Source organism: Opisthorchis viverrini, assembly GCF_000715545.1.
Source record: "Opisthorchis viverrini unplaced genomic scaffold opera_v5_44, whole genome shotgun sequence".
NCBI classification, from domain to species: Eukaryota; Metazoa; Platyhelminthes; class Trematoda; order Opisthorchiida; family Opisthorchiidae; genus Opisthorchis; species Opisthorchis viverrini.
In genome coordinates, this window is record NW_008751700.1 from 1,924,997 (window position 1) to 1,940,518 (window position 15,522).

Here is a 15,522-nt window from a genome sequence, read left to right on the forward strand (position 1 = left end):
ATATACTCCTTTACGAAAGCTTTCGAAGAAACGGATACCCGATGGATTTTACCTGGGGATCACTGAAAAAAGGCGAATCAACCAAACCGATGAAGCACAAGGGAACCATCACGCCGCAGTAATGCTACAATAGCCTGCCGTAAGAGTTGCCCAAAGACCACCTGGCACTGAGAATAGCAGTATCGGAACAAAAGGGGATACTTAATGCAATGGAAAGGACGAATGTATTCTACAAAATTTAATGCAAGGATGTAAAGAACACTACAAACGGAGGAAACTGTCAGCCAGAGCCAGCGTACACACGCTCGCTACTTGGATACACGAGCAACTCACACTCATCTCTGCACACGAAGATGGGGAAAGACACAAGTCCGATTGGAATGACATCAACATACTGGAACAAACGAGGGCGAAGAAAGGTCGCGAGTACATGGAGGCCTGGTACTCCATTGATGGAGCAGCAAACAGACTCGTTGTGGTTGATCCTGTTTATCAATCTTTGAGGACAAACGATATCCAGAAGGGAAAACCGGAACCAAGCAAGGATTCAAGGGAGAAGTAAGTAGAACTACAAACTACTAAAAATAGAAGGTTCACTAGCAAACAGTTAGACAACAGTGAAGCCGACCAAGACGCGATACATATCACGAACAATTGGAACAGAAAATAATGCACGGCAATCTTAACGGTAGCGTGGCCATAGGAAGGGGAAATGCAAGCCACATCGCAACACAGACTATGATCGGACCAGCCGGAAACCAAATGCGATGATTGTCAGTGACCGATCAGGTTACAGCGCAAAGGCCGCACTTTGTAAACTATATGGGCACAAGCACGAAGAGAGGGACAACAGCGCACTGATGATGTTTCCTCGAATGGTGACGAAACGTTTTCATCTCAATTCCCAAGCTCGGAGAAGCGATCGACAGCCACCTGATAAATAAGCAACTATAAACAAATTGTTCCGAAATCCCTTTGCGTTCAATGCACGTGTTCTGGTAGTGAGCTAGTTTCATCGAGCGGGCACCTGGGGCGTCTTCAAGAGTTGCGGTGTAATACCTCATTTTCGTCGGCTCCACCAAGTCTGCTCAGGAGTCTGAAATCCATTTTGCGATTTTTTTCGAAGCTATCACTAACCGTTCTCATAGCTAGTCATTTCATATACAGTTTGGTCGATTTTCTGTCGCGATTGAGTTGTTCCAGTCGGAATGGCCTGATGGGATGCAGTCAAGTTGAGGATGTTTTTTCGAATACTTCCTCATATAAACAAAACAATTATTTACATAAAGTCGACAGGAAAATCTACGCCATCGGTAGTTTTCCCCAAACATTTCAGAAAGCACACGTTTGGATTGCCGCTTCCCGGCCCAGACTTCATTAAACGGTTTGAACAACTTGGTGGAAATATAAGTATGATCGGTTCGAGCTGTTCACCTGTTTACTGAAATTTTTATAGATGTACAACCTCGGTGGACCGAACAAATGGGAACTGTTGGCATACGATATCTCCGCAATCAATATTTCAGTTCTCATGTGACGTTCAGGTGTTTTTAACCTGTTTACTGAGTTTGACATGGCGCGGACAAACACAACTTGGTCCAAATGTTGTCAACTTATTCAAACGAACAATAATGTGCTGAAAAATTTTCGCCCTTGAGAAGCAGCAAGAAATGTAAATTCGGTCTATTGGAGTCTAAATAGAATTGCGAAAATCAAAGGTTGTCTGCAAAATGATAAGTAAGTAAACGGAAAAGTATTGAAAGTAACGCTTTCGCACCCTTTTCCCACTTTGAGTACCAAACCCTATAGATTGGCCACCCTGTAAACAAAATACTTGCAGCGAGTCCAACGAGATTCGACGTCCCGGTACACACAAGCTACGAACCCACTATTGTAAAACAAGTTGCAGAAACAAGATTACTTCTATTCCAAGTATATCGACGACATGAAAATGTTCAACCCTTTCCCGTTGTCATAGGAAGAGAACTTATGTACTACGGCCAACAGCCTGAAGCTCCCAAAACTAACATCTTTCATTCTATGGATGTGAATGTAACCAGTGCAGGTGGTTTCAGCATTTATAATGTTGCAATTAAATGACCCATAACTGCATGTTCGTTGCACTGATAGTACGGTAGTAGCCGACCAGTGAAACCAAGGGCTCCAAGCTTCTGACCTTGGATCAAAAAGGCAAAATTCGGAGTTTGTGAATTAAAGCAAACGAAGATCTCAGCAATCTCGAAGTCCCTACTCATATCAGCTTATGATTGATGCTTTCAAAGAAGACAACCCGTCAAAATTTGACTTTGCGATTAAACTAATGAACAAAAGTAGCGAAGTAGGAATGTCGGTCCAGTATGCTCTGCCTTAGAAGTCGATGCTTTTAGATGGTCACATGGGCAATCTTGTGTTCAGAAGAGAATCAGGCCAGAACATGCTATGACCATGGTAACGAGATAACTGATATTCGCAATATAAAAACCCAAGGATATCGAGGCAACAACTGAACTTTTCATTACATTATTTCTGTTGGGGTTTATACTTGACATATTGAACTTAGAAAAATGGCGCTTTCTTAGTCCAATGTAAAGCAAACTCCTACTGATATGGTAATATGTGTACATGAAAACGTTATTTAAAGCAAATAAATCAAAACGGTGAAAAACCAAACTGATTTGAAAACGAGTTTAGTTCTCCAAAACAGTCCAATTTGGGTTCAATTAGATCATAAGGTTGACGGAAACTCGGGGACTGCGACTACCCGATGAGCCCGAAGCAGGGTGAGACCGGTCGTGGGCTGTCAAAGAGTTTTCAGCAACCTTGTGAGTAGTTTTTCTTTATGAAAACAGTGCAACATTTGAAATTCTCTGGGATTTCAAAATATTTGTAGGCTGTCTGAACAGGCTCGTTTTGACAAGCAGGCTACACCCTCAACCCACTGCGAACAAGATAAACTTGTCACCAGGTGAGACGTTTTGGACAGATGGATGGAGCTTTTATTAATGCTCTGCAATCGTGGTTGTAATTCACGGTAGACGATCTATTGAATGCTCACGGTGGTCATCGTCGTTTCAATCAGTACACGCCTAGAAAGTCAAGCACGTATGAAAAGAAAAAGTAGAGTTGCGCGTGACTTTGTTCACTTAAATTCAGCTCCAGTGTTTAAGACAGGACGAAAGGACACAAACTAAGATTCGCCAAGTTTATATAGAAAGTAAGACATAGATAGGAAGTCCTTGCGTAAAACCACTAAAACTATCGATCTGATCATCTTTCATTTGCATGCAAGTCGAATGTCTTGGGTTTTGGAAAACTACGTAGAAGTCAGAAACAACATGAAGTGTGTAGTTCCAAGTTTTTTCCATCTCGATGGGAAAATGTCTCACTTTATTCTTGCTGACCAAACAAATACTGACTTTTCCACTCAAGCCAAATTGACCCAAAACTGCATAATAGAAAGCAATTTTCCAGCAGCGTAGGTGATTTAAAGACTGCCTCGCATTTTGTTGAAGCGCGCACTCACCGTTTTCGCGACATTGCTCCGTATTAATCGCTTTCATTCAAGAATACAACCATAGTATCACCCGTTACAAAGATTATCCAGATGGGTATCTTTGCAAAAACGGCGTAAAGTGGCCCGGTGTAGAATTTGTTTGTATTATTTGAGGTAGATTTCTTCTCAAGAACGGCGATTCTGGGAAAAGAGCAGGCTTGTCGTTCAAGATGAATTTGTGCATTTTTTCGCATCTCCTACACTTAGCCCTGCCGTTTTGCTGCCCAGCTAGTAATGGTGCTAGCAAGCGGTAATGGTGAAAATATTAAGTAATATTAGTAATAATTGAAGTCTACTCAAATGCTCTTTATTTAGGCACCAAAGATGCCATAGCTCCCGTAGAATGAGCAGGGAACAAATTTTCAGCTGTCTAACTGCTGAAGACAATAATCGTCCGGCGGATGGTATGCAAATTATCGATAAAAGATTGGAGTTGAATGGTTAGGCCAAACTCTCCACTTTGTGTGCGGGGTTTAAGATCGATAAGTTGGAACTAAACACATTAGGCTGCACTGCATTCTTGCAATATATAAGACTGGTTTATGTAGTGTTGTTATCCCCAACCTTATAGCCTACATGCCTATCAGAAAAATGTATCGATAGAACGGTCATGTGCGCCGTTCCACAAATAACTATTAAATGTAAATGGGTTCGGAACGCCAGCGAAGCAAAAGAACGTGGTGTTCTATAGTTTTAGTTTGTCTCTTCCAAGAACGTTCTACCGTATTTAAGGAGAATCAAGTGGAAATATCATCCGATTCACCCAAACAAGCTATTGGGGGAAAACACTGTATTGTTGTTCTTTCTATATGGTGACACTACCAGTTTTGTTCCCAGTAAGTTTAAAAAAATAATTTCATTCTGGTCAGTTCTGGGCTAAGCCGTTTGTAGGAGATAAGCTACAAAACTGTGTGCCTCCAAAAGGAAGTGCCTCCAAAAAAGATGTGTGCTCTGCGAATGACACTGCACTTGCTTTGAAGTACGAGTTGCTTCTGAGTCTAGAGAGTCGTGTATTGTAAAGATAACCCGAAAAAAGTTTTATCAGCTTGCTTTGTTAGCTTGTATTTCTCAAAAAAAGTGTGTTAAACTATGCTTCGGTGTCCCGCACATTTCAGAAAACTAGAATGACTATTCTACGACTTACCCACAATGTTCTCCATTTTCTTCCACATCATGGGATTAAACATTTCTCGTAGAAAAGTTTAGACCAGTCCTCCCAGAACGCCTCCATGCAAGTGCCAGTTGCTAATTATTAACATTCATAAAGCACGGAACCACGATTTGAAGACAACAAATTGGATTTGGCTGCCAAAGCTGTTGAAAGTCACGCCAAGCTTGCCACTTGTACCCAGTGTCTAGAATCGAAGATCTGTTTCAATAGTTTGAGTTAATTCTCCTTCTCTCTCCTGCTTTTCAGTGCAAAATTGAGCTACTCCTCAGAAAACGCATGACATCTACGTGGGTCCTGCCCACATGATTGAATTTTACATGGTTTCTGGTCCATCACAAACAATTTTTCCGACAGATTCTAGCTCGATTGGAGAGCAATCCCAAATGACAGTTGATAGTTGTTTTACTTGCCCACCAAATTCATGCCGACATTCTTGAAAAAATGTGGCATCGTCATGGTAGTCGTCACATTCAGAAGTCAGCCCACGGGCAACGAAGCAAAACAGTGGTGAAGGCAACCTCAACCTCAGCTTACTCTTACCTGTTTGGCTTGTGAGTACACTGACCACTTTTCCGCCCTTACCACTCAGCACACACTTAAGAGGCAATGACTCTATCAGGGAGGGAGGTCTTTCGATATGGACTGACTGGAGAAATATGTAGATTCTGATGTAACCTTAAAAGTCATCTTATCCATTCCCATATTAGCGACTGTATTCTTTCAATTGCTATAAAACATCGATACCCATACGCTGCAAAGTGTTGTTCATCTTCGACTGAGAATGCCACATTTCAAATAGTACGGTTCGACTACAAAGCAACGAATACATCCAATCTAATTTCGACATTTAACATGACGTCCCACCGATACTCGTATTTTGTATGGTTGAAAAGGTTTATCTTAGTCTCTTCGAAGTAAATCCCATTTTCCCTTGCATTTCCACTGGACCCGACTCCAGAAACGCAATTTTTACCGCATACTTGATACAAGTAAGCACAAGCCCAATCGTTTTCTGTTTTACAACATACTTTTATCACAGAAAGATGCACAACTTTCCAGCATCATGCTAACATTAACTCTTTAATGTTTCTGTCCCACACAGACTAACGTCCCGAAAGCGCTTGAGCCTCAGAACACTAACGCACTGAACATACTATGCCCCATGAAGAGGAAAAGTGCTTCGTTCTCTTCTGTGACTTACACACAGTCTGTGCTATCCATGTGCAGATCGAACCTGAGCAGCCTAAATCAAGAAACAGGGCGTTCGCCGATATCGGAAAGAAATGACACAAACTACGTTCAACTACGGTCAACGGTATTACACCCATGCCGCTTCTTATGACGAAACCTATATTCATCATTTTGAATTGACTTTCCCAGAAACATATTAGTTTGCATTAGACTGTGCAAAAGTACATAAAGGAGAGTGTAGCTCCCAGGCTATCATGATTTTTACGGAGCATCAACGTTTGTTACTGAAAAATCCCATTAGTTTATCTTTGCTCTGACAAGTAGTTAAAAGTAGAATATATTTATACTTTATATTGGCCCAAAAAAGATTTAAAAAACAATCGTAATTACAGCAGGACGACATTGCTTTGATGCTGCTCACTTTGAAGGTCACAGTACCCAGTAGCTGAGTGCATAGCACGTGCGGTAAATGAAGAAGTAAAATAGCACTATATTGGTGGGCTAGTAAAATATCTTTCCATTCTTGCATTTGCGCAATTTCCTGACCGAATGCTTTGTCTTAATTGTCACCAAAAACAAGGAATTCAAGTAAGTAAAGAGGAACTATTTGATCAGCAAATTCGTCTGAAGTGCATTGGACAACCAAGTACACTCTGAGGAGATGACCCGAGGGAAGTGACTTAGGTAGTATTTTCTGAGAAGTCTCTTCTGATAAGGAGCTCTGCTTATGAACTGTAATCCAGCAGCCTGACAAAAAGTGTTGTTCCAGAGGATGATCCCTCTTAAGAGAGGAGGTCAGACATGCAATCGGAAGACTGCCGTTGTTGGATTTTGCTCCAAAATTTCCAGCCGCTCATCCATTCGGATGATCGAATTTATTGTATAACACACAATTTCGGTCAAATTTCCATCCACTTCATTAGCGTTTCTTCGGTATCATTTTTAGGTTTGCATCAGTGCGTTCACCCTAATGTGTCCTTTGATGTTGTCACAATCTACATTCAACACAACGCCACAAGTATTATCTCTGAACTTTATTTTACAAATTTAGCTTACAGTTAACACTATATTTTGTCCACGTATCATATTTATTGAAGCGTGTGGCAACACCACTGTTCAGAAACTCAAAGCAGCGCGCACACGTTTGTTACTTGATACGCGCCTATGACTGATTAGCCCTAGAGACTAACACGAGCAGGACAAGCTCATCTGCGTAAAAATTCAGCAACTCCACCACACAGCGTGACAAGCCCTGTTTTTGTTCACTGTCACACGACGTTGGCAAGGCCCGTGCCAACTTTTTTTACGTGAAAGTCGCGAACGCTGATATTCACTGATGGGTTAACCGACGGTATGAGCTATTGGTGAACTATGGTTATCCGGAATCCCTACAGAGTATGTGAATACATCCTCGATGAACTACAAACGCGTATCTGTATATTAAAGTGAGTAATATAGCAAAAGGCATGCAGATGGTGAGCTTTTCAAAGAAAGACTACCAAACGACAGGTGATTTAGCCTCATTCTTCGTAAGAAGTGGTGAGAAAATCACACCTGTTAATTCGAATATGATGAACAGTATGATGAAGGAATCTCAGAACACCCCAACACTCTCGAAAGTGAATTGAGCCGGTGAATTTTCAGGACAGAGAATATATGCTCACGATGCATTTTCGGTGAAAATCTCTCTCTGTGTGTGCGCGCGCAAACGAATGGCATCCCGTAAAGAGAATTTAGTTTATGCCAAATTTATTGCAGTGTCAAATTTATTTTCTGGAATCTTACGAATCCCCCACGGATCTGTGCACAGAAACTTTTATTTACGTACTGAATACGGTGACTTCGATTGTGGCCAGTGCATACCGCCATATCTTACGGCAGCACACAGTACAACCATGTGATTCACAGTTCATCAATTCTCCGACGCTGCAAACATATCAGCCAAGCTGCTGATCACTCACCCGTGGTATTCAACTTATATTCGCAAGAATGAGTTTAGTCCTTGAGATGCGCTCCGTTAATAATAACACTGAGTTTAGCGAGCCACACTACTCTTTCAGAAAAATTCTGCAACATCTTTGAACCAAGAAAGTTCACATTTAGAATGACACAAACACACCTATCTGACTGGGGGTGATTTGACCGTTGGTATGTCCACTAAGTTGCAAACTTTGGTAGTAAACGTTTCTTCACCAGTCGATTTCGCCGTTGAGTGAAAGCGATGCAGTGACACCCATCGATGCACCACTTCATACACAGCGACCTGATAATGTTGCCATATCGAGTGATGATGAGACGCCTGCAATAAAAACACCCAGTTCAGTGAACATAACTATGATCACTTATACAACCAGAGCTTCCAACATTCATTTTCCCAGAAAATTGGTAAAGTAAGCGGAGTACTTATTTATCGGTCATGGATGAGTGGAGTCATTTATGGTGCCTCTGGTGACTGAGAGTTCTAACACAGTGCGGAACGTACATCAACAAACCACTCACTTGCTTCACGTAACGAAACCGAGTACCATCATCATCATCATCATCATCATCATCATCGTCATCATCATCGTCATCATCATCATCATCATTGACAGCATGACATCAGTGTTCAACACCGATGCTTCGCTGCTGTACGAGTATGATGCACATCGGCACAGAATTCATCTGCGGCGTGTAAGCTACGTCAATCTCGTAGTTATAGTTTGATACAATGTACGGATTACTCCCTATTCTGATTGAAAAATATCCTGTGATTCATTCATGACAACGATTAGCTTACCGACATAGGGAGGTGTGAAAACGAGGAATCAAGAACCTAATCGATCGAGAAAGCCTGTAACTAATTCCGTGACCAATCATTCCGAAGAACCCGTAAAATACAGTGAAGTGACCAAGGCCGTTAAAAATAGGCCGCTATGTTCATCCACAAACCGACTATTAAATGCATGCAGTGTGAAAAGCGTGCCGGACTCGAATGCATGTTTTCAGAGAATAATATACTGTTACGCAAGAGTCTAATAGCCAGAGAGGAACATTCTCAATTTATCACACAAGTGAAAGAGTAAGCTTGACGAACTACCATGGATCCTGAACCAATAAATGATGGAATGTCAAATCAGTATTGACAGTAGAAAGACTGGAGGATGTGGCCGTTGGTTTGTTCACTGTGTTGGGCACTTTCTTATCACCAGAGAAGGTGACATCTCCAGTGTGTTGTGAGTGGAAGTGCGCGGTTTTTGCGTGTGCCTGGATTGATACTCCCTCAGGCCGAACTTGGTCAAATATTTGTCGTTTGGGTGAGAAAATATCGTCACGATAATTTGAATGGATTAGGTCAGGCTGAAACCTGAAAAAATTGACGAACGAGACTGAAGCCTCACTATAAAAGAGCGAACGCTTATTTCCATCATGCTGATGACTCTGATGACTCTCAGTGGGCCCCTAAGTGCTCATCCTATTCACCATGCATGGATGGACGGCTGATGACCAGAAAGTCCGTTTCAAATAGCAACCAACCATGTACAAGTTCGTGCCCAGCAAAAGAAACAGTACTTTCGCCTTGAAACATTTAGCCTATGATTCGGCAAGTTCACAGCTCAACTACTACTGGAAATGTCGAAACGTTCAAAGTAATAATAATGAATGCTGACAATCCGGAATTATAAGTTCTCAATATTAATTGTTCCCCTCTCATGTTGTGTTTCGGGCATGTATTTGTATTAATAATTCCGTGTCATTGGATGGAAACGGTGAGCACTGTATAAACCGTTGACTACCAAGGTCAATCACAGTTCCGACATTTACAGGAAGAAAAATGCCTAAGAATGTTATGAAAAACACTATCTGAAAATTAATGAACTCCCGTGATAGCTAAACTGGTGCATCATTGTTAAATTTGATGGACAGATTTATTGTCTAATCGGCTGCTTATGGCTAGGTCGTTAAGTGTTCAACCACTGGTCGCAAGGTCTTGGTGGTTCGGAATTCTGAGTTTCATGAAATACGCCCTGCTGATGATTCCCAACAAAGATAAAACGACCACACAGTGCTTCTAGGCTTTTCAGCCTACAGTAATCCTAACGACAGAACTCAACCTCTATTGAAATTGTGTTGTGCAAATCTAAAGCTTCTCTTTCAGTGACCTTGGTCCGCAGACTGACTATTATTAGCTTTGAGTGTGACCGCGGTAGGGTAGTGACCTTATCATCTGTTGCATGCCGAACTATAGTGACTAGTAATCCTATATATGTTGTTTGCATCCTAGAGTACTACGAGTGAAATGGAAGTCAGTTACAATTCAAAATTGCAATCTGGCGTTCTGATCAACTCACTTGGCCAGAATCTAGATTTATGATTACTTAGAGCACACCCAGCTTAAACAAGACGTTTGAAATCTGAGAGGATAAGGATAGCTTAGGTTTTTCTTTCTTGTTTGCATCCGGTCACCCTCGCTCCACTTGCATGGATTACAGTATGAGTTATGAACGCCTGAATGTCAAGGCAGAACCTACACACGTTTGTAATATGATAAGAAGTCGAAAACTGTGTATCCCAAGGGAAAGAACAAAATCGGAAAAGTATTTCTTTTCATAAGAGATGTGGACAAGCTTTCAGGATGAAAAAGCATCTACCGGTCAATAACGACTGTTAAAACAGGAGGGACATTCAGCTTTCTTCTTGTTGTTTTGTTTTATGAGGGGATCGACGGTTGACGCCCTGGAAGTGCCGGGAAACCAACCACCAAATTAATCCGTTTAATGGGACGTTAAACGCTTTCTAAACAACCGGCTGATGGGATAAATATCAGCTGATTCAACATAATCTTTAAGACGCCCTTCAAATGCACATACTGTAAAAGTTTAATTTGAAACGATGCTCAAGTACCTCCATTGGTAGAACACCCTTCATAACGACGATGAAGCCTCTGAACTGTGTTTACTGAACCATCTCAAACTGAGAACTTCAGGGTTTGATGGGCAAGCTTAAGAGTGTGTTGTACCCTGCACAAGGAAAATGTAAGCCCATAATATTTTCAAAGCGCAACTGGTGGAATGTCCTCCTTTTAGTAAAAAGCGAACTCATCGCAACAATCATGGTTTAAGTAAAAGTCACGTCCTCTAAACTCAGAAAGTCAAAATATACAAACTTTTCAGGTGGATTGTAAACTGAATAAATGCTCAGCAGTTTCTCTAGTTAGGTAAAAGTTCTGCCATAAAATCCAAGCTTTAGACTCTTGCACGTAGACAGCATCCGAAAAATTTCACATCTTCCTAACAGCGTTTGTTTGTCGCCTGCAAAGTCAAGTTATATTTTTTTTATTTTCATTCAACCATCGTAGAAGTTTAGAATTTAAAAATTAAGTGGAAAATATGAAAACACCTCAGAAGCAAAAGAAACAACACCACAGAGTTCGCCGTTACCAACGCAGAAAATTCGCATTTTATTCAACAGTCGTCGGAATTAAGAAGTTGATCGCGTACCTTATACGGTGGCTTCGCTGTCCCTGGGTTTAGTGTCTTGTGGACACATTCACAACCGCCAGCTGATCGGCGTCAACTTTTTATCCGAAAATCGCCATGGTCATCGAAGTAGCTCCGGGATTGTGGCAAAGTGGTGTATTCCATTTTCAACCCACTCGTTGATTGATTTGCTGGTTACTGATGCCAACGGGTACACAGTGGCGATTCGATTATCGAACGTCTGAACACACCAGTTATTACTTTATTGACATGTCGTATTATATGTCGCATCAACGGCTTGATCTGAGCGCCACTTTAGTCAAGCAGCTGGTGTAGTCATACGTGGTGACAACGCCGTAAAGCTCGGGTTCCAAAAGATGACGTAGGTGCAACTTGGCATTCTCTGCGACCCTTGTCCACGATGTTTCACTGAACCAACCGTTCTCCAGTTACCTGACCCTGCTTACAAATATTAAATTTTTCTGACCATCGTTTCGCCGATTAATCCATCGAAACCAACTGTTGTTCGGATCTGAAATCTTTGTTCTGATCAAGTTGAAATGTATTTGCAATACTGAGCATGCTGGGAATTATCTAACCCTTGTTTTGGAGAACACACTTTGATGGGCTTGTTTAGGCTTCGGGTCAATTAAGGAACTATGATTATAACTTTTATTCCGGTTGATAACTGTTGTATAAAGCGAACAAAAGCGGAACACATGAATTGCGAATAAAATTCATTCTTACGCATAGTCTCTACACCTTTTGGATGGTTGGTTGGTTGGTTGACAAACAGTTCACGTAACCAAACAAGGACGGAAGTACTCAGTACACACGGTCTCCACGATGAAGCAGTTTCTAAACTGGTTCGCTAGTGATGTCCTGCCAGGATAAAACCAACTTCCTCCAACTTGCACAAGATAATCGTTTAGTATGTAATGATAGCATTTCTAAAGCTCCCCAGGTTCCCTGACCCGAAGGCTAATCAGCTTGAATCTCTTGCCTGATCATCATTTTCGATTTACCTCTGCTCAGGTGCCCATTACATAGTGTACTGAACGAATCCAGCTGTGCAATACGATAGGCGTGTCTTTGGCGGTGTCATTAGGGTTAAGATCTGCAACATGGTACCCACTGAGAACTTGATGACAGCCGCGGCAATACTCCAGTGCGTTCTCGTGGAGACACACATTATCACGCCCTGTGTCCTTCCTATCCAAGATACGGTGGAAAAAAATGGTGATGTTTGGACTTCTACGGGGGACACATATTTGTTACCACATAACAACCAAGTCACCAGTCCGATTCGGATGAATTTGAGATGGAAAATCATGATGAGGCAAACCGTCATCTTATCAAGAGAGGAGTTATTAGTTTCAGAAGTGGTGGAGAGACTTGCGCGATATCCTTGATGCTAACAAAGCCTTAGATTGGCCGGTGATGGCCGGACAAATGAAACCCCAGATACCGATGGTTGAAATCAGCCAGCGGCTTGGAACAAACTATCCTCCCTCCTCAAAACTTGGGTCATTTTGAGGTGTTCGTTCCATTTTTTTTGTTTTAAATGTTTACTAGTTAGCCAAAGAGGATGAGATGATTTTCTTGATGACACACATTAGTCAAAAGAGTGTTTAAAACTCTTCCGCAGGACACGACTGATTTCGCTCGCTTTGGAGTACATCTGGTAGTCGGACTCATCGAGTTTGAAGCAACCTTGTTCTCTACTTGAGGACCATATTGTACCCGGCTGGCGGACTGCATCATTTCCAAATTAATTTGGAGAGCGTTTTAGACCAGAGACTCTGTTGTTTCCAGTTAAGAGCAAATCACTCTGCAAACGAGGGTATTTCGCGAGTTTTTATTCAAGAAGGCCTCCGGGACTGCGCCCACTTGATGAGTCCTAAGAAGCGCGAAACCTGTCTTGGCTGTCAGAAGAGAGCTTTCAGCAACTCTGTGAGCAGTGTTTCTTCAAGAACCTATCCTACGTTATCTAGGATACTGCACCAGCTGAAAGATGAGGTGGCCTTTTTGTGGCACATCCAACTGAAGGAAATCACAAACGTGAGGTTCAGTTACAGCTCAGAGTTCCTTGCATCCTTCTTGAGCAAGTGAAAGTTAGAATCACTGGCTTCAGTCTGATTTCTTCTCGTTCTTCGCGGAGTATAACCATTTCAATCTAGTTGAATGAAGCCTTATGGTGGAAACAGGAAAATTGGACACTGGGGAACCACGGCCAGCTTAGCACAAACATCCGAGGTGCCAACACATCTAACTGACTAAAGTACTTATCTTGACAAGACTACTAAACAGCAATGGTGGCTTGGGAACATTCATCATAAAATGGGTTTGGAATGCATAGTTCATGAAACAATGTCACGAGGCCGAATTCAGCTGGCCATAGCGAATTGAGCCCCCAAAGTTAAATTATGAAACCACTTTGTACTCAGTTAATTAGGGGAAAGAACCACACCCACTCACTAAACCAGTCCTTATTTACAAGACCCTCTGATGTTTGTTCGTCAAAATGAATTCACTGTTGTTGCCTGTGCAATAACAACCGAATCTATACCCGAAGGCAAATCGAAATGAGGGCTGCTGCATTTACCACGTGTGAGCGGAAAGTTTCGCCCTCAGTTCGACATTAGAGTTAACCAGTTCACCAGGATTTCCAAACCTTACTCAGATTACAAATTTCGTTCTTGACTACATGAATGCTCTCACTCCGCTCATCGACACATATTGGTAGTGTCCCAAAACAATATGACCCTAGTCGTGTGTAGTTGAGAGTTCTGTAACTTATGCATTCACATCGCTCTTATCTGGACGGTTATTCTCCTGACCTGCTACAATCCACACCCAGTGGTGAGAATTAGGCTTTAAAGTGTGTCTTAACCACCATTTGCGCATGCTACTCGAGCCATAATCCTTCCTGCGCTGAACCAAGGAACACTCTTATCTTGCACCGCATTGCAAAATCAGGGAACCTCAAAATGGTGTGGCTTTCTAGCCCTCTACACATAATTAATGGTCAAACTCATAAAATGTAGAATTTCCGCCTGAAAGAATCTGGTGATCCACCAGCAGAACCATTCTTCACCAAATATTTAGATTTTCAAAAATAACGAGGTACCTTATCGACCGGAATTCAACTTCCTGAACAATCCGACGTAAAAGATCAGACGTATCGATTTAGTGTGTGAGGCTGAAGTTGTTACCTATCAAAAAACATCGTCTTCTGCCCCAGAACGGACGAATTAAGAACCTATTCGTCTAGGGTTGCTAGACAGTTTGCAACAGATTTATCATCATCTGTCTTCTATCCATCAAACGGTGTATTGTACATCAGATTCAATATGATGTCAGTCTAACATGAACCAGTAGTGTTGTTCCATTCAGATACGAAACGTTAATAAGTGTGAAACTTCACTAGGGTACATTTGTTTCAAATTGAAAAGAATTCTGGTCATAGAGTGGAACTCACGTGCACGCAACCATCACCAAATTCATCAACAATTTTTAATCCAAATAACGTCGAGAAAACAGTGATTAGTTTCCTTCCAGTTGTCTCACGGCATTCACATGAAGATATAGGATGGCGGATTTTCCAATTATGAGCCACGTTTTTAACCTAATGCAAACCACACTACATCTACATTTATATGAATTCTGAAGTTACTTATTTGTTTGCGAGTTGTACGTTTGTGACTTCAAGGCTGTGCGCATGTGTGAGTACATTTCAGTAATCCAACGCTTGTCAGCGCTTCCCCACTCAGTTCCAGTCGAAACGTACAAATGCCTCACTCCCATCCACCCACTAGCTGTCTATCCCTCGATCTCTGTAGACCACCCAACGAGAACAAGCACGCGCAAGTCATTGACGAGTTGGTGTTTGTTTTTGTGAAATTTATGAGTGTACCGCGTCAAATCTTATAATAACCAAGGTAGGTTAGAATGGAATTGAGAAAATAATAACATGCATTCAGCAATCATCGGTGTGAATACTCTACTCAAGGACTATTAGCCCTGCCGCCTAGATCGTTTGTTGTTGATTGCAGACGAGCATATTACTAGGTTATCTGATTGGATGGGAACATTATTTCACTGAGTTATTGGTTTTTCTTACTCAACGAAATGAGAGTTTGTTCACC

At 41.7% G+C, this 15,522-nt stretch overlaps 1 protein-coding gene across 1 annotated transcript; it reads left to right on the forward strand.

Annotated features, from left to right (window-relative positions):
- Window positions 1-241: 241 nt before the first annotated feature.
- T265_03215 (hypothetical protein) lies at window positions 242-15,307 on the forward strand (the record flags this gene model as incomplete). Its single annotated transcript, XM_009167634.1, has 2 exons — window positions 242-558; window positions 15,217-15,307. The coding sequence occupies 2 exons, from the start codon at window positions 242-244 to the stop codon at window positions 15,305-15,307; spliced, it is 408 nt and encodes a 135-aa protein (XP_009165898.1).
- Between the last annotated feature and the right edge of the window lie 215 nt (window positions 15,308-15,522).